General features: G+C 40.2%; 2 protein-coding genes across 2 annotated transcripts in view; one reads left to right on the forward strand and one right to left on the reverse strand.

Moving 5' to 3' along the window:
• Window positions 1–23,113, forward strand: part of DCHS2 (dachsous cadherin-related 2) — a 245,080-nt gene that overhangs the window by 132,389 nt on the left and 89,578 nt on the right. Inside the window, exons 4-5 of the mRNA XM_030312882.1 lie at window positions 4,735–4,966; window positions 22,327–22,563. Of these exons, the coding sequence (XP_030168742.1) occupies window positions 4,735–4,966; window positions 22,327–22,563 (469 nt within the window). The remainder of the gene's footprint in view (window positions 1–4,734; window positions 4,967–22,326; window positions 22,564–23,113) is intronic.
• LOC115512147 (U1 small nuclear ribonucleoprotein C-like) lies at window positions 286–979 on the reverse strand. Its single transcript, XM_032592886.1, is given in 2 exon segments — window positions 286–705; window positions 708–979. Coding segments are annotated over 2 exon segments (477 nt in total). The 5' UTR covers window positions 952–979; the 3' UTR covers window positions 286–472.

Here is a 23,113-nt window from a genome sequence, read left to right on the forward strand (position 1 = left end):
TGGAATTCAGGTAGGTTGGTTAAAAGTCTCTTACTATAATTTTTTTAGTTTTGATTTAAATTCCAGTTAGCTCACATACAGTGTAATATTAGTCTCAGGTGTATAGTGTAGTGATTCAACACTTCCATACAATATCCGGTGCTCATCACGACAGGTGCACTCCTCAATCCCCATCACCTGTTTAAACTGTCCTCCAGCTCCCCTCCTTTCTGAGGTGATCCCCATTCTTATTTTTTTTTAACTAAAACAGTTAACAATTTTATTTTCACATTTCACGATACAAATGGAAATTGCTTTTTTTTTTTTTTTTTTTGTCCCACTACTCCCTTGCAAAAACTATTCTCTGTTTGATAGGAAGGGGGAGCAAGTCTTCCTTGTCATGCTGTTAGAAAACACCCAGAGGCACAGCACCATGATCTCCTGGTGAAGAACAAGTAATATAAAATGGATATAAAGAGGTTCCTGTTTCTCCTTATCTGTCTGGTCGAGTTATTCCTGGCCGAGTGGGTACCATCATGGGACGGGCGGGAGGTCTCATCATTGGGGGCCCAGGCATCATTGGCATGTGGCCTCCCATAGGCGGCCTCATTCCAGGAGCAGGTCCCACTGGCATCATCCCAGGAGGAGGAGGGCTCATCATTGGCATCATGGGAGGGCCCCCCATATAGGGTGCTGGCATCATACCAGGGCGAGGAGGACCGGGAGACTAGGGGGAGGTGGAATCATCGCCCCTGCAGGAGGAGGAGCAGAGAATGGAGTAGGAGGAATCTTTCCTTGCTGAAATGCACCAGTTGTTTTGTCGATCAGGCTCTGGGCTTGCTCTTCCATCCATTTCTGATAGTAGTCTTTCACATTCTCTTTGTGTTTCCTACCACTGCAGTGTGTCTTTCTCACAGATGGAGAGTCATGGGTGAGGTATGTGTCGCAATAGTCACAACAAAACTTAGGCATGTTGCTTTGCAGACCGTTGGCCACTCCGTCCCGCCCCCATTCTTATTTTTTAATTTTGATCACTTAATTTTTAAAATCACAGTAACACACTGTTTTCTCTTACTGTAATTTAAAAAATCAAGTGATTAAAATTATGTCCAAAAAAACCCACGACTCGTGGATAGGGAAAGAATAAGACACAGTTAAGAAATATTCATGGATGGAATTTATGGGGTGTATTACCTATTCCCAAACGTAGCAGCTGCAGATAACAAAAATGTACTCTCTCACACAATTTCTGAGGGCCAGGAGTCTGGTGGTTGTGACTCAGCGTATCTCAGAGGCTGCATCATCAGGATAGTCTTAACCAGGTGGACTGAAGTTTTGTTACAGAGAATTGGGAGGTAAACACTAGGAGGGAAGTGAAGGAAGATGTGTGGAGAAATCTAATCTGCTTTCCAGGCTCCTCCAGACTCTGTAACTGCACACCAGCGGGAGACCGAAAATCTTGTTTGTTTATGGGAACCCATCTCCAGGATCCCTTCAGCACAGAGCTTTCTCTCCATTTAGCATATGCCTACCTCTGAATCATGAAGATCCACAATCCTTTTTCTGTAGTTCTGAAGCCCCAAAGCTCTCAGATAGAAAGTTTGTTTTGTTTTGTTTTGTTTTTATTGTCCTTCTTATTTTATACCAATATTATATCAGCAATATGTATACCAATATCATGTTAGCAGTCAAAAGTAATGGCATATGTATTTTGGTATAAACTAAAGATAACAGAGAGATTAACGATAGATAATTTTGAATGAAGAGAGAATTATACGATACGATTTTATAAGATTCCAAATGTAAAAGAAACAATGAGAGGAAACACAGTACCATCATAGTTTATTGAAACAGAAGCCCTGCATGAGCATTAGAATCGACCTAATTCAACATCCCCTCAAAATAGAAAGTTTTTAAATCTCATTTAGTGAGAAACCTGACTTGAACGGACCTGAGGCCGTTCATGTTTAAATTCATGTTTAAATCCCTCTAAATGTGTCTTTCCGTACATTTTGCTGCAGAATATTAAGCGTTTGGTTATGTAGGGCCACCCCAGACCTGACTAGGTACATGTGTACCACATCACCTTCCTAAAACTTGAAACATTCCAACACTAATCTATCTGGCCCCAAGTATTTAGGAAAAGGAGGCTGTAAAATCTTATAATGATGTGATTAACCATTATAAATGCTCTCATACATATTGTATCGCTCCTGCTTTACAGAAGATGCAGCCCAGACTCAGGGACTATCTGATTTTCTCTCATCTGTGGTCCCAGTTGCAGGCAGGGCAGACATTAGACTGAGATCATTTGGCTCCAGATTGTTCCACTGTGGCATAAACCCTGTTATACAGTGTTTGTCGCATAGATTATAAACAGGGACTCTGTCTTTTTTCTGCTAAGACTAAGTCCGTGGTTGGCATTGCCCTTAGCATAGTGTTTTAAAAGGTAGAATTTATACCACAATTCTTTAAAAAGTCTAATTTAAAAGAAGTCACCAGGGGTTTGGGGGATAAATGAATCTCTAGTCCCGTTCCAGATCTGCAATTCACAGTCTCATTTACCTTGGGCAAGTCACTTAGTTTCTCAGTGCTTTGGTTTGCTTATCTATAAAAATGAGAGAAACCATCAAAATCTTTAAAAAGGGAGATTAGAACAATTGAAGGAGAAAATATATACAGAGCGCACTGAACATACATTCACCCTGGTTATTGTAAGAGGAAAGCACCCCCACTGATGAATTCAGTAGATAAAAATTGAATTCCTAAAACAGGAAACCTGAGATCTATAATAATTTTCCTGTAGAAAGGTTCATTGTCCTATGAGAATAAGTTTTTCAGTTGGTTTGTCTATCATTTTACTTGTTTTTGGTAGCATTACCTGATTTAGGATCGTCATGGACAGCCTAGGAATTAACATCTTTGCAAGGATCCCAAGGTGGAGAGATTGTCATTTCGCCTATCTTCCCCACTTTCTCATCACCTTCTCTCACGCGCTTTCTTATCCTGCACTCACACTGAGGTGACTTCCAGAATCCCAGGAGAAATATAAAAGGAAGGGGAAGGGAAAGGTCAAAGTTAAACAGAATGGAGAAGGAGGCCAAGTTGGAGAAACAGCAGGGTCTCTGTCAGGTGCCATGCAGGACTGTCTGTTCACGATCAGTCACCCTCCACTGTGGACCCACAGTTCATCCGGGGCTGCTGCAGACACAGCCCTGTCTGTCCAGTAATACGGGTCAAGGGCACTTCCCTTGTTTTCACTGGGTCGTAACCTTAGCCAGCCCTCATTTCTCCTATTCTAGTTGGTAACTGGCATGGCCCGGGCACTTTATTCCACTTAGAACATGGAAAACCACTCTATCTTTGAAGGTGTACTTCCCAATTGTTTTTTAGTCGCCAATGTCTAGGGCACTTGGGACCTCAGAGCATGAGAGCCATTTCCAGGTTTGTTGTTAACCTTACCCCAAACAGTACTCTCTTTCTGCCCTCCCTCACCCTAGGCCGGTGCTTCTTCCACTGGCCTCTTTGTCTCCTGTGCCAAATCTTCTTTTTTTGTCAGAATCCTCTTTCCTCTTTGCTCAGTGTATCCCTGAACAGTGGGAGAGGGAGGGGGCGGGAGAGAGGGGAAGGGAGAGGGGAAGGGAGAGGGTGAGAGAGAGAGAAGGAAAAGTGAATGAGAAGGTCCAGGCTTTGTGACTTACTAAGGATTTTTGTCAAAGATGAAAGTATCAAAATGTACCAGACAGAAATGGAAAATGGTGCTTTAAAGTAGCAACACATGTTTTGCTTTAGAAAAGTAAAAATTGCAAAGGATTGTTTTCTTCTATTGTATTCTCTCCCCTTTTCCTGATTTTTACTTGGAGGCAACACAAAATAAAAGGGATGGGATCTATTCCTTTACTATGCTATGCACTCTATTACCTTTCTACAACATGAAAAATCCAGAATTCCAAAGCAAATCTGACCCCAGATATTTGGGGTAAGTACCTTCACTGCCACCATCCACTCCAGACTTGATTCTAATCACCTCCTAACTGGTCTCCTTCCTTCCACCCTTGCTGCCCTTCAGTTTATTCTGAATGCTACACCTAGAGTGACAGTTAAAATCTAAGTCAATTCAAACTACTCCTCTGCTCAAAACCCTCCAATAAATCCTCCTTTCAGCGGCCCACAGAGGCCTCCATGACCTGCCCCTTGCCATGCTGGCATCACCCTGCTGGCTTCCTTGCTGTTCCCTGAACAGGCCTGGGATGTACATTGTACTTCTGCCTCAGGGCCTTTGCACTTGCTCTTTCCTTCAGATTACTGAAGTCAAGCTCCCTCATATAGGTCAGTCTTCACTCACATGGTACCTTCTAAGTGAGACTTGCGCTGACGATCTTTTCTAAAATTACGTCTTTCTCCAATATTTCCTTACCCCTCCTCTTTAGCAGTTAAGATTTATCCTAGGGGTAAAAGTGTTTTGTTTTGTTTTTTCCCTCTTTGGACATCAAGAAAACTTGCCTTGAATATCTTTGAACTGTAGTCTGAAATTATTGCCTCCTAAGAGTTTTAAGTGGTACTCTCATTCATCTTTAAGAGTCAGTGCTAAAGTACTGATACCACGCTCTTACACATGAACTCATATCTCAAGGTTAAAAGTAGAATGAATGAACTTCTTTGTTTTAAAATTCTTTTCTAGGATCTTTGTCAATTATTCTGCATCTCAGTGTTCAGGAGAAATCCATTTGTAATCACTTCTCATTTATCCAACAGGGTGGACTAAGCGCCCAAGCTTTTGTTCGTGTGGAAATAGAGGATGTGAATGATAACGCACCTGTCTTTAACCCATCAACCTACGTGATGAGTATTAGCGGCCAGACCCAGCCAGGCACCGAGATCATCAATGTTCTTGCCACTGACAGAGATTCTGGGATATATGGAACAGTGACTTATGAACTCATTCCCGGAGACCTGTCGTCCCTTTTCACCATTGACTCCACTACGGGTATGTGATCTTGGAACAGTTTTCCTCTGAAATCAGTAGCTTCTGCATAACAGCCAGAAAATTGGCAAAAGTGATTTTTTATTAGCAGGGATGCTGCAGGGCTCATTTCACCTTCCAGAAGGCAGTAAGGTATATTGTAAAGATCTGAGACTTCGTGGTTAGATGAGACCTGGGTGGGAGTTCAAGCCTTGTTTCCTACTGGTCTTGTGATCTTTCTTGGCCTCAGTCTCTTTACTTTAAAAGAAGTGCTCTTGGGGTGCATGGGTGGCTCAGTCAGGTAAGTGCTGACTTCGGCTCAGGTCGTGATCTCACAGTTCATGAGTTCGAGCCCCACGTCGGGCTCTGTGCTGACAGCTCAGAGCCCGGAGCCTGCTTCTGATCCTGTGTCTCCTCTCTCTGCCCCTCCCCCATTCACACTCTGCTTCTCTCAAAAATAAAATAAACATTAGAAAAAAAATTTAAAAGTAGTGCTCTTAATCCCTACGTGGCAAGGTTTTCTGAGTACTAAAGGCAGCCAATTATGAGAAACAGCTGGCCAATAGTATTTATTTTGCAAATGTTAATTTACTCTGTTCATATGATCTTGCCATCTATGGATGATTTCCATCATTTCAGTGTATTAATAATAGATAATATTAGTACAAAAAGCATTGCATGGACATCCAAAGTAGATCCCTTTTTTCTACCAGGTCTGGCATTCCCTAGTATCTTTGGGTCTTAGCTTCCATGTTGTTAAAATGGTACCTAAAGCTCCATTTAGTTCTCTAATATGGTAACTGCACCTGCCAGACAAGTTCAGTGGGTAAACTGAATCTTCTAGAAATAATCAAAATACAGGAGGTTATCATTCCCTTCTTAATGGTTTATTGTTAAAGTAATGTTTGAAATATTTGATTACAAGAAAATAGGAAATTTCAAGTACACTGTATTACATTGTAATACTTCTCAGATAGTAGAGATATTCTGGTCCTGAAATGATGCAGCAAAAAAACAAAAACAAAAACAAACAAAAAAACCCGTTTTTTTCTTTTACATTTTTCCTTCTTTTATATTTTTTAAATTTAATCTTACCTTATTGTAGTAAGAACACTTAACATGGGTTCTGCCCTCTTAACAGACTTTTAAGTATACAATGCATTATTGTTGTTGACTCTTGGCACAGCATATCGCAAATCTCTAGAATTTACTCATCTTGCTTCACTGAAACTTTATGCCCATGGAGTAGCAATTTCCCATTTCTCCTTCCTTGCTAACCTCTTGCAACCACCATTCCACTCTTTGATTTTATGACTCTGACTATTTTAGAGACCTCGTGTAAGTGGAATAATGCAGTATTTGTGCTTCTGTTACTGGCTTCGTTCACTCAACATAATGTCTTCCAGGCTCATCCGTGTTTTTGCATATTGCAGGATTTCCTTCTGTTTCAAGACTGAATAATATTCCATTGGATGCAAATACCACGTTTTCTTTATCCATCCATCTATGGATAGACATTTAGGTTGTTTCCACAACTTGGCTGTTGTGAACAGTACTTCAGTGCTCATGGAAGTGCAGATATCTCTTTGAGATTACATTTCTTCTTCTTCTTTTTTTAATGTTCATTTATTTATTTTGAGAGAGAGTGAGCAAGCAGCAGAGGGGAGTAGAGAGAGAAGGAAAGAGAGAATCCCAAGCAGGCTCTGCACTGTCAGGGCAGAGCCTGACTCGGGGCTCAATCTCACGAATTGTGAGATCATGACCTGAGCCGAAATCAAAGAGTTGGACACTCAACTGACTGAGCCACCCAGGCGCCCCGAGTTTGTGTTTCTTCTTAAAGCACCTGACCGGAGCATGAGTAGAATATGTTTCTATTGTGATGATGGTAATGTCAGGTGCTACAATAGGCATTTTCTGTAGATGGTCTTTATTGGAGCTTCACAATCCCCTTTGCAACAACCAGATTCATTTAGCAACAAACAGTAATTTACACAGGAAATCATCTACCAAGTGAGCTTGGCTTCTCACCCAGGCCTGGTAAGGGGAGAGTCATTAATTCTTGTTTGGAAGGTGCACTTGCATCCGGTGTGTGTGACTGGCTGAGGGATTAGTTGTTTTTTTACAATGGCAGTCTCTTTTTTTTTTTTAATTTTTTTTAACATTTATTCATTTCTTGAGAAACAGAGAGAGACAGAGCGTGAGTGAGGGAGGGGCAGAGAGAAAGGGAAACACAGAATCTGAAGCAACCACCAGGCTCTGAACTGAGAGCACAGAGCCTGACGCGGGGCTCGAACTCACAAACTGTGAGATTGTGACCTGAGCCGAAGTTGGATGCTTAACCGACTGAGCCACCCAGGCGCCCCTACAATGGCAGCCTTAATAAGGTAGAACTTTCCTTGCTCAAAATAATACACTGACATGGATCCTTTAACATTTCAAAGATCAGAAGAAAATACCTTTTTTTTTTCCTTTGGGAAATTGCTTATCTTGGCTTTTTCAAAACTCATCTGAACTGCTTGTCAAATTGTCAGGCCCTCTAGGACACTAGCATTGCCAAAAATATATAGGTCAGCCAGTAATCAGGGCACAGGATCTAAAAACATTTAGTAGATTGTTTTTAAAAGACATCAACATACTCCTCGTCTAGTTTCCCCTGGAAGGTCTTGAAGAATGAGCTGTACTGTGTTCTGTTTTTAGAAGAGATCTCTTGTTGCTGCACTGGCTTTAGTAAGCCACAGGCTTCCATTCCTGGCACAGGCTATAAGACAAATGCCATTGTTAATCAAGGAGAACGCTTTACGTGGGTCATTATCTAGGGAAGTATCATGGTATTTTTTTTTTTATAAAGCAAAGACCAAATTCGTAATGGAAGTAGCCTTGGGTTATTATTGTTGGCAGTTTTGATGCCGGTTCATTTAGGTTGAAGATGTTTTTCTAACAGTGCTTAGAATTGGGTTGCACTTAATCACAATTCATGAGAAATTCATGAGGCCTGGTAATGCTTTACTTTAACCTTTAGAAGAGAATTAAACAGCATCACAACTAGCTAAGGGGAAAAGTTGCTTAGTGAACAGGCAGTCTTTAATTTGAACAGCCGAATTCAAGTTCATCTGTTGGCTGACCGCAACTCTGAATACATTTTCTATACTGTACATAACAGTTAGGCTTCTAGGCTATGCCATAAAAGCTAATTTAATTGTCAGTGTCCTTAAAAAGTGGAACAAGGATCTGTGTTGGAATATGGTTTTCCTCTTCTGCATCTGTTTTTTGGTTGTAACCTATAAAAAGTTGGACTTTCTTGCTTTTGCCATTAGGTCTGTCTTTACAGAAGCTGCCAGTTTAAATACAGGGTCAAGGGGGGCGCCTGAGTGGCGCAGTCGGTTAAGCGTCCGACTTCAGCCAGGTCACGATCTCGCGGTCCGTGAGTTCAAGCCCTGCGTCGGGCTCTGGGCTGATGGCTCGGAGCCTGGAGCCTGTTTCCGATTCTGTGTCTCCCTCTCTCTCTGCCCCTCCCCCGTTCATGCTCTGTCTCTCTCTGTCCCAAAAATAAATAAAAAACGTTGAAAAAAAATTAAAAAAAAATACAAGGTCAAGGGATTGCTTCTGTCAATATATATATTTGTAGAATGAATGAATAAATGGAAGGAATGAATAAATCCTGATTACATATTCTTAAGAAACTTCAAGGGAGCGTCATTGATAACACAGGGCAAAACTTTGCTTAAAATCCTCGTTCCCCATCACAGTGTGGTAGGTAATGCTGTGGCCTCCAATCCAAATTCTTTCCAATCTCTCTGTGCTAGCTAGCACTTTTCTAGATGTATATGCTAACTATACTAAATATATTTGTATTTATATGTAGTTATATATAGCGTTACATACTTATAGAGATGGCTAGCTGTATAGTTTTATATTATATGAGAAAGAGTTGGAAAATTGATGAGCTAATTTCTACATTGTCACCTCTTCCTGAATCACTCTAAAAATCTCTCTTAGACATCCATTCATTTGCTCATGGTTGATGCTTCCTCTATCAGACATGCTATTTTATAAGCTTCCACGCTTTGTGCTATAGGCTCATGTTTTTCTGAAGACAAGAGGTTTTCCATTGATCTGTTTGTACCACAACCAAGACTCATGCTTTAAAAATAGAGCTCTTTGACTTTCTGTGTTCATCTGGTAAGAAAAATGTTTTGGAGAAAACTGGAAGGGGATGTGGTGATGTCATGGCTGTTTTCTCTTGTGGGTTTATCTTCCTGTTCTGTTTCTGGTTTTCTAAGTTTGTTGTTGGTTCAAAGCACATTTTTGTAAAACGTGCTTCGGCACCAGGAGAGAGATAGTGAGCTGAGCCTTCATTTCTCTTACTCTCTGTTAGCTGGGTTCCTTTGATGTGGGCACGAGTCAGACCACACTGTTTTGAGTTTTAAAAGAAGGAAACACAAGAGCCATATTTATTAATAGCTCTTTTTATGTCTTTAATCCCATTTAATGAATTGTATGTAGATTTTTTTTCCTACATTGTTTGAAGTGTTCTCTTTAGTAGCATGAAAAGAGTAGTGCTTTAGCTTTTGTGTTTGTCCTGTTTATTTAGTAACCTTACACTGAAGCAAACGTTACTGCTAATTCAGATTATTTTAAGGTGTCAGACTGAAAACGTTTGTGTTGGTTGTTTACAGCAGTCCAACGGCCTCTTTGCTAGGGTTACCTTCGGTTAAATTCTTCAGGTTTACCTCTTTTTATAGAAGCAAGTCAATGATGTAAAGAAAAGTCAGTTAAAGTTCTAAAGAGTGTAGCTCATCTATCTGTTCAAGGCAGAAAATGGAAGTAAGTTCATCCTCCCAAGACATATTTATTCATGGGTGCCTGGGTGGCTCCCTCGGTTAAACTTCCGACTCTTGGTTTTGGCTCAGCTCATGATCTCACGGTTCATGAGTTCAAGCCTGGTATCAGGCTCTGTGGTGATAGTGTGAGGCCTTCTTGGGATTCTCTCTCTCTCTCTCTCTCTCTCTCTCTCTCTCTCTCTGTCTCTCTCTCTCTCTCTCTCTGCCCCTCCCCCACTTGCATGTGCCTGAATTTTCTCTTTCTCTCAAAATAAGTAAACATTTCCAAAAAAAAAAATTAAAAAAAAGACATATTTATTCAATACCTATTATGTGCCAGGCACTGTTTTAAGTATTTGGGATACATTGGTGAGTGAGAGAGATAAAAATCCTTGTTCTCATAGAGCTTACAACAAAAGCTTATGTTGCCCTGCCTATTGTCTGTTCTATGTTTAGTTGTGGTGTATGCAAAATCCTAGTTTAGCATTACAGAAGAACAAGTAATTAAAAGGGTAACTGAGAGACTGAAACTGCCACACAAAGGCAGCCATGTCTCTGTGTTTGGTTGCAATCTTTTGTTTGTACAGGGTGTGTGGATTTTAATATAGACTGTAAGTAATGTAACACAGACTCTGTTTTTCTTTATTTCAAGGGCAAATCTTTTTCTAATGTGAGTGTTAGGCTCACATTTCATATCATGTAATGATTCTCATAATTCTTCATGATTGCCACTTTCCTACATTTAGAACATTCTGATGTGTAGCTAATAAATGAAAACCACATCTCATTTCATAAGGGATGTGAACCTACCCATGCTAAAAAAAATGACTTCCTTTTATTTGCAAGACAGAGACTAAAATTAATCACGAACACCAAATCAGTGTGTGTTTCTTTTGTAGGAAACAAAAGCACATTGGAGAGTTTTCCTATTAATTTTTCTAGTATAAGATCACAGACTGGTTGGGGATGGAAGAGACTTTCTGATTCAGCTCCCTTATTTATTTAGCAGAGGAAGAAATTGAGGCTGAAAGGGATTCAGTGACTTGCCTGAGGATACACAGTTGGTATATGGCAGAATTGGATTTAAACCCTCTCTTGGACCCATCATTGGTTCCCGTTTTGGTCTGTCTCAGATGATAACACCTTTTAATATCTTTTCCGTACATTGCCTATATGAGCCTTACATCAACTTACGGCATAAACAAAACAGAGGCTTTTGTGCCCATCTCCAAATTAAGAGAATAAAGACCTTAAGAGTCTTAGCGACTTGCTGAGGGATGTAGTCACAAACCTGACACTTGAATTTACTTCTCAGACTTACATTTCAAGGCTCTTTCCATTATTATGCCTTTTTCCCCCTTTTAAACTAAACTCAAAGCCAAGATAAATATAAGTTTCATTGTCTCAACTAAATAAGATAGAAATATGATCTCTCGCTGTGACTTTTTGTATAAGTCTGTTTGAAATGCCAAATTACCTCTTGATTTATTTGCTCTTGTCGACTGAATACATAGAATTCCGTGACATCTTCTAAAATGGGTATGTTTTCCTTAAAAATCCTTATATTGTTGATATGAGACAAAATTTTCAGTCTGTTCCATGCCTTTCAGCCACTACAACTTAGTAACCCCAGTGTGTGTGAAATAAATAGTATAATGTCACCTATTCACTGAATAAGTTTCTATATTCTCACAAAGTGAATATAGGGAAGACATCATGAATACTAATGACCAATAAGAAATTGGTATTGACATCCCATAGTTCTTGGTTTGTCTCTGTTTTTGGGAAAACTACACTTGCAGACTCCATGTTTGGCAATGGTCATGATTTTGTGCTTGTTTTTGTTTTTAGCTGTCTCATACCTTACAAGTTTAGCAATGACCTCCCAGCTTATTTTCTAACTACGAATGACCACCTTGGTTGAGGATCTCATCTTTTTCAGGAGATTGGGTAATGACAGTCAGTATTGCTTCATTAGCAGAATTATATGTATATTAGATTTTAATTAAGAGAGGACCTTTGTCTTTAAGTTCTTGAATTAGTCTATCAATTAAAATATTTCATCCCAACACTTTCCTCTATTTAAATAAGAAGTGACAAGGTAAAGAACATAGACAAACATTATTGCACATTATAATTGGTAAGTACAAATCCAAGCACTGGATAATTCAAGCATAAAATAACCAGTGCTCATTAATATCCAGTAAATGAATCAATGTCGGTTTTTAAAAATTTTTTTAAAAGTTTCTTTATTTTTGAGAGACAGAGACACAGATAGAGTGCAAGCCGGGGAGGGCAGAGAGAGAGGGAGACACAGAATCTGAAGCAGGCTCTAGGCTCTGAGCTGTCAGCACAGAGCTCAACGCAGGGCTCGAACCCACAAATTGTGGGATCATGACCTGAGCCGAAGTCAGACGCTCGACAGACTGAGCCACCCAGACGCCCCTCAATGTCTATTTTTTTAAAGTTAAAGTTTGTCTCCTTCACTGCTGATTAATAATAATTTGCAAGTGTCATGAAAAAAGAGAGCTAAGTAATTGCTGTACTTTAAAATATGAAAATACAATGCCATAAATTCCAAGCTGAAAATATAGGCAAAAAGAGACATCCATTTTATTGACCATTTTGTTATTTATTACATATATATGCATATTTATAAGTAATATATGTTATAGAGCTGTATATAATTAATTTTTGACCCTCCCTTTTAATAGACACCTCCATTTATTTAAAGTTGTTGGATTCAAGGGGTGCCAGGTGGCTCAGTCAGTTAAGCATCTGACTTTGGCTAGGTCATGATCTTGGGGTTTATGAGTTTGAGCCCCACATTAGGCTCGCTGCTGTCAGTGCAGGGGCCTGATTCAGATGTTCTTCCCCCACCACTCCCCTGCGCGCATTGCACTCTCTCTCTCAAAAATAAATAATATAAAAAAATAATAAAAAATAAAAAATGTTGCATTCATGTAAATGGGTTTTCTTGAGCCTCTTTATATTCAAGTGCTAAAAAAAGTGAATGTTTTGAAACATTCAGCATGTAGAAGGACAAACTTGATCCTAATACTTCCCTCTTCCAAGTGGTCAGTATTAGTTCAAAGAAACTCACTAGCTTCTTCCTGGTCTTTAATACGAATTGCTTCACTACGCAAGATTGGCTTTGAAAGTAAAAATAAATAGTAACTGCTCAAAAGAGGCCTAATAAAATTCATACGTAGAGACATAAACTAGACTTTGTTCAAATATAAAGACATATTTGGTCATTTTACTCCCCTGCCTTAAATATTCTAGTGACTTTCCATGGCTCTTTGGCTGAAGGCCAGATCTTTGTTATGGTCTACAGGGGCTTTCATGATCTGCTCTGCTTTCCGCTGTGGTCTCAGCTCCAATAACTCTTTTCATCTCTGTGCTTGTTCCTTATATCAACTACCACTTCTCCTCCTCCTCCTCCTCCTCTTATCATCAGACTTACATGAAGCAAGCTCATTCTACTGATGCATCAAGCCAAGTGCCAATTCAACTATCAGGCTGTAGTAGAAACCATAATATCATAGGAACTGAACACTGGAGGCTTCATGTCCAGCCTAACTTTTCTGTCGGGACAGACCGTGGAAAAAACAAAATCGTATCTTAAAAAGTTTATAAATGGGCACTGATTTTTAAAGAAGAGAATGAGAGGGGCGCCTGGGTGGCTCAGTTGGTTAAGCCTCCGACTTTGGCTCAGGTCATGATCTCGCGGTTCGTGAGTTCGAGCCCCGCGTCGGACTCTGCGCTGACAGCTCAGAGCCTGGAGCCTGCTTCGGATTCTGTGTCTCCCTCTCTCTCTGCCCCTCCCCTTCTCGTTCTCTCTCTGTCTCTCAAAAAAAAAAAAAAATGAATAAACATTAAAACTGTTTTTAAATAAGTTAAACACTAAAAAAATAGAGCATGAAATAATCTTAATGTTTAGGGGTACCAGGGTTTAAATAACCTGATGGATCTTTCCCATAATAAAGCTACCCTTGCCAGTAGAACAAAAATATTACAGCTTGCTGACTTAACAGCACTGTGCTTTCCTCTGCTTTTCATTGAGAGTGAAATGAAAAGTCTGAAAAAAAAAAATAGGAAAGTCTATTTGCTAATAGTATCTCTTCCTTTCTGTGGCCTGGACCTGGATGTGTACCTATTATTTGCCTCTCTTTTTTCTGCTTTTCCTGGACTCATCAGCTACCCTTTGGGTTATCATATTTTTGAAAAAACACTTTCACACTTCAGGGACAATCAAGTTTACAGGCCCTATAGTCCCATCATCCCTTTATGGTAATTTAGCATTAGCCTCCATGCAATCAAAACGTTAAGGGTAAACTCCATGTATCGATCACAGTAATGACTGTAAAGAGTGTAGGCCCTCAGAAGAAAGCTCTGGAAAATCTAGAGTATTCAAGAAAGGGATTAAGGACCACAGAACTTGAGATGAATCTCACAGGACAGCTCACATTTGGTCAAGCAAGAGGGAAGAATGAATAGTGATTCAGGAGAAGCAAACAATATACATGAAGACATTAAGATGGGAATTAGTAAACATTTGCAACCAGAAATTAAAATGTAGGTTTGGGGGGCGCCTGGGTGGCTCAGTCAGTTGAGCGTCTGACTTCAGCTCAGGTCATGATCTCACGGTCTGTGAGTTCGAGCCCCGTGTCGGGCTCTATGCTGACAGCTCGGAGCCTGGAGCCTGCTTCGGATTCTGTGTCTCCCTCTCTCTCTGCCCCTCCCCCGCTCATGCTCTGTCTCTTTCTCTGTCAAAAATAAATAAAACATTAAAAATTAAAAAAAATTAAAATGTAGGTTTGGGCTGAGATATATATAGAGATACAGATATAGTAAATTCCCCATTGAGTGAGAATACTAGACTTAATGTAAGATTTATAAAGGAGATCTCTGGAAACAAATTTTATTATTCTGAACTTCGCTCACATCGTCAAAGGTAATAAAGGTGGATAGAGAGTTGATAGTTTGCAGAGAGCTGCTCTTGACTTGTGAGTTCTCCTCCGGTGAGACGCCTACACCTTACTGACCATTTAGAGAACTTAGTATGTGTTCCCTCAGTTTGGTGCTAGCAGACTGAAGTCAGACTCTCACATCAGAAATCTAAAGAGGGAGTGTCTAACAATGGAATAAAGAAGAGGTTTCCAGGGCACCTGGGTGACTCAGTCAGTTAAGCATCCAACTTTGGCTCAGGTCATGATCTCACAGTTCATGAGTTCGAGCCCCTCATCAGTCTCTGTGCTGACCGCTCAGAGCCTGGAGCCTGCCTTGGATTCTGTGTCTCCCTCTCTCTCTGCACCTCCCCCATGCACGCTCTCTGTCTCTCTCTCTCTCTCAAAAATGAACTTTAAAAAATTTAAAAAAATACAAGAAGAGGTTTCCGAATGGAGACAAACTCTAGGAGTTTATAGGGGCAAAGAGTACTTAATGGTCTCTCCTGGATGTGGGTCATTTGTGAGGGAGAGAGCCGACAACCTGGGTGTAGAGTCATTTCAGATGCTGCCCAGAAAGGGCCAGCAGGAGGAGTTTTGAACATTTCTAGCTTTGTAGGCATCAAAGAAGCAAGCAGTAAAGTGACCTGTCTAAAGAGAGATGTGCTCACCTCGGTTAAGGCAGCTTCAGATTGGAGGTTTGAAGCTTTCTCCAAAAAAACAATGACAGCATCCATAAGAGAAAGTGGCTTTTAAACAGCTGCCCGGCCAAAGAGTGCCACCCCAATAGTGCCTGTCAAGTCAGAATGTCCCTGCTCCTCTCTCCTTCCCTCTTTTCCCCTTCCTTCCATCCTAGATGGTCAGGAACTCACACTGTTAGCAAGATGAGGGAGAAGTGCTAGATGGGGAAATTACTTCTGACTTGCAGCCTGTGTCCCGCCTGAAATTTGAATCCAGTTTTGAGTTTTGATTATTAATGGACCTTCATATTCAAATTATTAAATTGAGATGGTTTTGTGACTTAAACTAACAAAGAATAAAATACCTAGGAATAAACTTAACCAAGGAGGTAAAAAGACTTGTACTCTAAAAATGGTTGGATACTAATGAAGGAAACTGAAGATGACACAAACAAATGGAAAGGTATTCCATGCTCATGGATTGGAAGAATTAATATTGTCAAATGTCCGTGGTACCCAAAGCAACCTATAGATTTGATGCAATTCCTATCAAGACCCCAACAGCATTTTTCACAAAACTAGAACAAATAATTTACTACAATTTGTATGGAACAAAAGAAAGATTTTTAACGGGTTGACAGTGACTGTGGAAATTATAGGAGCCTCCTTAATTTTCACTTAGATGCAGGGGAAGAACAGTGAGCCATACGAAATAAATTTGAATAGGAGAAAACAAGTGGCTCTATGATTGCACCCCATGAGCTGTTTTCATCGCCATACTTATTACATATTTATGGCAGTAGGAGATCATCATGTCTGAAGAGATGGGCTACAGAATGACAGAAAGCTACACTGAGTGAGGTCACTTATGAAGCACTTTAAAAGCATGACGGAGAAGTTCAAACTTGATTTGTGTAGGGAATAAGGAATGACACGAGGATTTTGAGCCTTAGCACGTCATGGTGGTATTTAAGGAAAATTACCCTGGGAGTGGTATGCTAAGTGGACTTGATTCCTGTTGAGAGGTCTTCTGGCTTGTAGACAGTTGCCTCCTCTCATTATTCTAACATGTTGGAGAGAGAGTGAGTTCTCTCCAGTCCTATAAGATCAGACTCCACCCCTATGACCTGATTTAACCTTAATTACTACTCCAAATGCAGTCATATTGGGGATTAGGACTTCAACATATGAATATTTAGGGGACACAAGTCCATAGCACATATGCTCATTAAAGCCATAGGAATGTTGGGGCGCCTGGGTGGCGCAGTCGGTTAAGCGTCCGACTTCAGCCAGGTCACGATCGCTTGGTCCGTGAGTTCGAGCCCCACGTCGGGCTCTGGGCTGATGGCTCAGAGCCTGGAGCCTGTTTCCAATTCTGTGTCTCCCTCTCTCTCTGCCCCTCCCCCATTCATGCTCTGTCTCTCTCTGTCCCCAAAATAAATAAACGTTCAAAAAATTAAAAAAAAAAAAAATTAAAGGCATAGGAATGTAAGGGGCACCTGAGTGGCTCAGTTGGTTGAGCGACCGACTTCGGCTCAGGTCATGATCTCGCAGTTTGTGGGTTCGAGCCCCACGTCGCGCTCTGTGCTGACAGCTCAGAGCCTTGAGTCAGCTTTAGATTCTGTGTCTCCCTCTCTCTCTCTCTGTCCCCTCTACTCATACTCTGTCTCTTTCTCTCAAAAGTAAATAATAAAAAAAAAATTAAAAAATAAAACTATAGGAAGGTAAGAAGCAGGTAATGAGCTGTGCCATAGTCTCAACCCATAGAAGATATTCTCTCTTTATAGTTGTTCAGATCCTTCCATGTTTTCCAGCATGCATATTTTTCTCCGTGTGTGTGTGTGGGGGGGGTACGGTACATATAAAGTATGTGTTAGTGTTTATGATTATATTTTACATATTCTGTAATCTAACATTCTCAGTTAGCAGTACTTCATGGATTTTTCACAGTGGAGAATATTTTAAAAATATTTATACAGTATGAATTTTTTTAACACAGTGAATTGATACTATAGATTGATTTTTACAATTTTTTTCCATATAAAATGTAGTATGTAAAATCCTTCTACATGAAAACATGTATATATATGTTTTAGATGCTACACTAATATTCTACTGTATTAATATACACATTGTATTGAACCATTCATTCTTTCCTTATGCTGTCTCTTTAAGGGCAAGGATTCAGTTTCCTCTCACCCTCCCAGCTCTCCCAGAGCCTGCTGATTTTTTAAAATTCCAAGTTTTAAGTTTTAAGTTGTAAGAATGCAAACTTGGGCTCCTCTGGTTTTCAAAGCCAAATGTTATGGGGATTGTCCTCCCCATGTGGGCTCCCCCATGTGGGGGTCTCTTTTCTTTCCCTACTCCTTACAGGCACTGTCCTGTCCTGAAGACAGCCCCTGAGTCCAGTTACTTCTAGACCCTGTCTCAGCCCTTCCTATCCTCTTCGATGTGGCCCCCTCCCTCTATTTAGTTGTAGAGCTTGTTCTCCCAGGCTTTAGGTCATTTTCTGGGTTATTTACATCGATGTGAGCGTTATCTAGTTGTATCCATGGGACAAGGTGAGCCTAGGGTCCTCCTACTGTGCCATCCTCCCCAGAACCCCCATTCATTCTCTTCTTGATGGATAGTAAAGTCACTTGTGATATTGCAAAAGACATCCTCTCCATTTCTTTCTATGCACTTCTGTGAGCAGAGGGCAGGCTTCTAGGTTACTGAATATGAATGGTTTACAGATTGATACATAATGTCTAAGTGCTTTTGAACAGTGTACAATAAAACCACATCATTTATTATCCCTGAGTCTCATCACTTAAAAAGTTTGTAACAAACATTAGAGTAAAAACAAGAGGCAGTTGTTTTCCTTTCACATTTCTGTTTTTATTTTTATTCAGTTTGAACATTATCATACTTACTCATGTGCCTTTCTTTCTTATTTAAACTATCTGTCCTGGGGCACCTGGGTGGCTCAGCCGGTTAAGCGTCCGACTGCGGCTCTGGTCCTGATCTCGAGGTCCAGAAGTTCAAGCCCACATAGGGCTCTGAGCTGTTACGAGCCCACCATCAGGTACTGTGCTGATAGCTCAGAGCCTGGAGCCTGCTTTGGACTCTGTGTCTCCCTCTGTCTCTGTTTCCTCTGCTCATGTGCTCACTCGCTCGCTCTCTCTCTCTCTCTCAAAAATAAACATTAAAAATAAAATTAAACTATCTGTCCTTCTCTACTGCTGACCTCACTTTTGTTTTACTTGTATTTTTCCCCTTTGTTGCAGAACTCTTCATTTATTATTGGGATACTAAATCGTTGTTTCAAAATGTTGTCTTTTGATTTTATTTATAAATCATCAAGTAAATTAATGAACTCATGACTGAATAAGAAAGATTTGGGGCACCTGGGTGGCGCAGTCAGTTAAGCGTCCGACTTCAGCCAGGTCACGATCTCGCAGTCCGTGAGTTCGAGCCCCGCGTCAGGCTCTGGGCTGATGGCTCAGAGCCTGGAGCCTGCTTCAGATTCTGTGTCTCCCTCTCTCTCTGCCCCTCCCCCGTTCATGCTCTGTCTCTCTCTGTCCCAAAAATAAATAAACGTTGAAAAAAAAAATTAAAAAAAAAAAGAAAGATTTAAAAATGCTAATTAAAATACGCATTAAATTTATGATAAGCATGTGTACACAGGCCACTGTAGGATCATAGAAGGTAGATCTCAAGCACAATGGAGGGTATATGAAAGTCAGCTGCACCAGGTGAGACTTGAGCTGTGCTTTAAAATGTGACTGGAAGTCAGAAAAGATGAAGAGATTGTTCTAGGAGGAGGATGCAGTAATCTAAATGGAAAAGAGCAAGATCTATCCTGGAAATTATAGGTATTTCACTGTGCTTAGGGCAAAAGTACTGTACAGAGAGTGGTGAGATGGGCTACCGAGGTGAAAAGGGTTCATTTACCAGCAACTTGGTTTATTTAGATAAGGCACTTGAACTTCACCCTGAAACCCTGGGGAGGCACCGACATGTCTAGACTTGGATTTTAGGAAGACTGATCTAATACAAGTATGAAAAATGGTTCAGAAGGAGTCATCTGGAATCAGGAGGACCAAGTATAGTTGAGGCAGATGTTAATCCTTTAATTGTCATAATCATCTAGAGTGCACAATGAAGCCTTCAAAAATTTCTCTGTAATCGGAATTGAGTCAACTGTGGAAGAATATATACCCAGGGAACAAGGATGATTGGGGGCTTAGACTTTTCGTTTTCTTCTGTAGACAGACACTTCTGTATTATTTGAGCTTTTATTTTTTAACCAACCATATATTTTCATAATAATTTTTTTTTCAACGTTTATTTATTTTTGGGACAGAGAGAGATAGAGCATGAACGGGGGAGGGGCAGAGAGAGAGGGAGACACAGAATCAGAAACAGGTTCCAGGCTCCGAGCCATCAGCCCAGAGCCCAACGCGGGGCTCGAACTCCCGGACCGCGAGATCGTGACCTGGCTGAAGTCGGACGCTTAACCGACTGCGCCACTCAGGCGCCCCTTTTCATAATAATTTTTAAAGCTCATCAATAACAGATGGGAAGAATCTGACTTAGAAATATATGTGGTAAGTATTGAATGCTTTGGTGGAGTCAGCATGAACCTAATTTTAATATGGCTGCTATAGCTGGTGTAAGAATACTTGGTTACATTAATATTTTATAAGTATTCTAATAAGGAGTGTTTATACTCTTTTTTGTAATATACTGTATCTGCAACTATGTGTTCACCAATCAACTTGGAGCATGTTCAGGAGAAATGAACCAACCATGAGTGAAAGGACTTAAAATCATGTTAGGTAAGGAACTGTTATGGAAAATGGGGAAGTTGTCAGGAAAGATATTTGACTTTGGTTATTGATGATGTGCTCTGTTAAAGAGATACAAAACATATTAAACTTCTAGTACAAATAAAAACAAGAAATTGGAGTTGTGAGAGGACAGATTTTGACTTAAAAAAGATAGAAACTCGGGGCACCTGGGTGGCTCAGTTGGTTAAGCGTCTGACTTCAGCTCAGGTCATGATCTCAAGATTCGTGAGTTCAAGCCCCACATCAGGCTCTGTGCTGACAGCATGGAGTCTGAAGCCTGCTTCAGATTCTGTGTCTTCCTCTCTCTCTGCCCCTCCCCTACTCACACTCTGTCTCTCTCTCAAAAATAAATAAACATTAAAAAAAATTTTTTTAAAAAGAAAAAAAATGAATGGGTGTCTTTTTTTTTTTTTTTTTTTTATGCCTAGGAAGCTGACCATTCAGATGCTTTCACCAGCCTCTCACAAACTGGCAAAAACCACACTATTCCTTCATTTAACTTACACTTGTAGCCGATTGACTGTATTGTGATAGATTCCACCAAGTCCACCTACATGTATCTGTATGTAAATTCATGTAATAAGTTTGCATGTTTTTTTCTTTCTCTAAAACAACCTGACATGTTCGGGCATCTGCGTAGCTAGCTGACTGTTGGTTTTGGCTCCTGTCATGCTCTCACGGTTCTTGGGATTGAGCCCGATGTCAGGCTCCATGCTGATGGTGAGGAATTTGCTTGGGATTCTCTCTCTCCCTCTCTCTCTGTCCCTCCCCCACTTGCACTCATTCTCTCTCAAAATAAATAAATAAACATTAAAAATTTTTTAAAAACCTAACATGTTTATTTCTGAAGCTGGTTATATCCATTTTCATGTTTTCAAACTAGCATGCAAAAGGGTCGTGTTAATAATATTAAATAATTGGTTTTCTCAGCATTACTGGATCCTTCCCCAACTTAACCATTCACAGGTTCTCCTCTCACACACACTATTTACATAAGCCCAACTTGCCACTCTTGTCCCTATGGTTTTAGCACTTATTTAAATTTTCTTACCCATAGCTATCAACATTATATCTTCTCACCAGCAAAGACAGAATAAAGCCAATTGAGCAAGAGAGCTTCCCTACACTAGTTGAGGTCACATATCAAATACTTCAGAAGGTGAAATTTTAGTTTCATCCTGTAGAGTTAGGATCCTGAAGCCCGGGCAGATTGTGATCATTTTACAGTCCTGAATTAGCTGAGATTACATTGGATGATGGGGTCATACTCGACTATCCCATCATCCTGGGCTGGTGATATGGTTGTAAGTCCTAACAAAGGTGACACAATTTCTGTTTACTGGTGAACTGATGTACTTCCAAGATGTCTAATGTTTAAGCTCTAGGAAAATATTGCTTACCTGACAGAATTTGGACATCATTTTGCAAATATGCTCAAGTTCTTGTATTGGAAGATAGAGCTATTAGGGTTCTCTAGAGAAACATAACCAGTAGGAGAGATAGATAGATAGATAGATAGATAGATAGATAGATAGGCAGGCAGATAGATATAAAGAGACTTGTTACAAGGAACTAGCTCATGTAATTATGGAGGCAAATAAGTCCCCAGATCTGCAAGTGGGTTGGTAAACTGGAGACCCAGGAGAACCGATGATGTAGTTCCAGTCTGACGACTGGCTGTCTCAAGACTTAGAAAGAGCTGAGGTTTCAGTATAATTCTGAAGGCAGGAAAACAAAACAAAACAAAACAAAGCAAAACAAAGCAAAACAGTCTCAGCTCAAAGGGAGTCAGGCATGAGGAATCGCCCTTACTCAGGGAAGTGTCAGCCTTTCTGTTGTATTTAGGCCTTCAACTGGTTGGACAAGGCCCATCCACATCAGGGAGGGCAACCTGCTGGAATTAGTCTACCCATTTAAACATTAATCTCCTCCAAAACGCCATCACAGAAATATGCAGCATAATGTTTGACCAGATGTTTGGGCACCCCATGGCCCAGTCAAGTTGACATAAAATTAACTATCACGGTAGAGTTAGCAGATTGGCTCATCAGTATTTATTTCATGTTCCCTGTTTTTCAATTCTTCCCTTCCCCTACCCAGGAATTATTTACTTAACATCAACTCTTAGTCATTTGGAATCCACTACACTTCTGTTGATGGTCTGTGCTCGAGACTGTGGCGGGCTCACATCTGTCATTAATGCTGACATCACCATACACATTCTTCAGACAATGCTGGCACCTGCTGAATTTGAAAGGCCTAAGTATACTTTCTCAGTTTATGAAGATGTACTTGAAGACAGTCCTGTGGGAACAGTGAAAGCAAAAGAGTCCTTGAGTAAGTACTTCTTATGCCCTGTTAAAGTCCATTATTGGAATCATTTCTTGTGTTTTCTTCGGCTGTGCCATCTTGAATGAATCTTTTCCTCCCTCCATGCAAGAAGAATGGAGACCACACAATCTGTGACTCGCTCTTTGTTCTTTCAACATTATTTCTATCCTACAATTTTTCCTAATCAAAAAGGTAATAAATACTTTTGGAAGTTTAAAACAATACAGAATGATTATAACATAGAAAGCGTGTATCTATAACCCACTCCTCCAAATAGACACATGTGCGCTCGTGTGCACACACACACACACACACACTTTTAAAATTTTTTATGAAAATATGTCCTACTACATTTTTTGTTTTACAGTTATCCTTTCCTCCCCACTTTATAGATGGAGGACAGTTTTCCAAGTAACTGGACATCATTCTGTTTTAATTTAAAAAAAGATTGCATAGTCCTTTCACTTAGATATAAACATGTTTTGCTATTAATTTGAATGATTTACAATCATTTTTTGCTAGTCCTTGCAATATTCATGCAAATGTCCATGTATGA

This window comes from Lynx canadensis, chromosome B1, assembly GCF_007474595.2.
Source record: "Lynx canadensis isolate LIC74 chromosome B1, mLynCan4.pri.v2, whole genome shotgun sequence".
In the NCBI taxonomy this organism is placed as follows: domain Eukaryota; kingdom Metazoa; phylum Chordata; class Mammalia; order Carnivora; family Felidae; genus Lynx; species Lynx canadensis.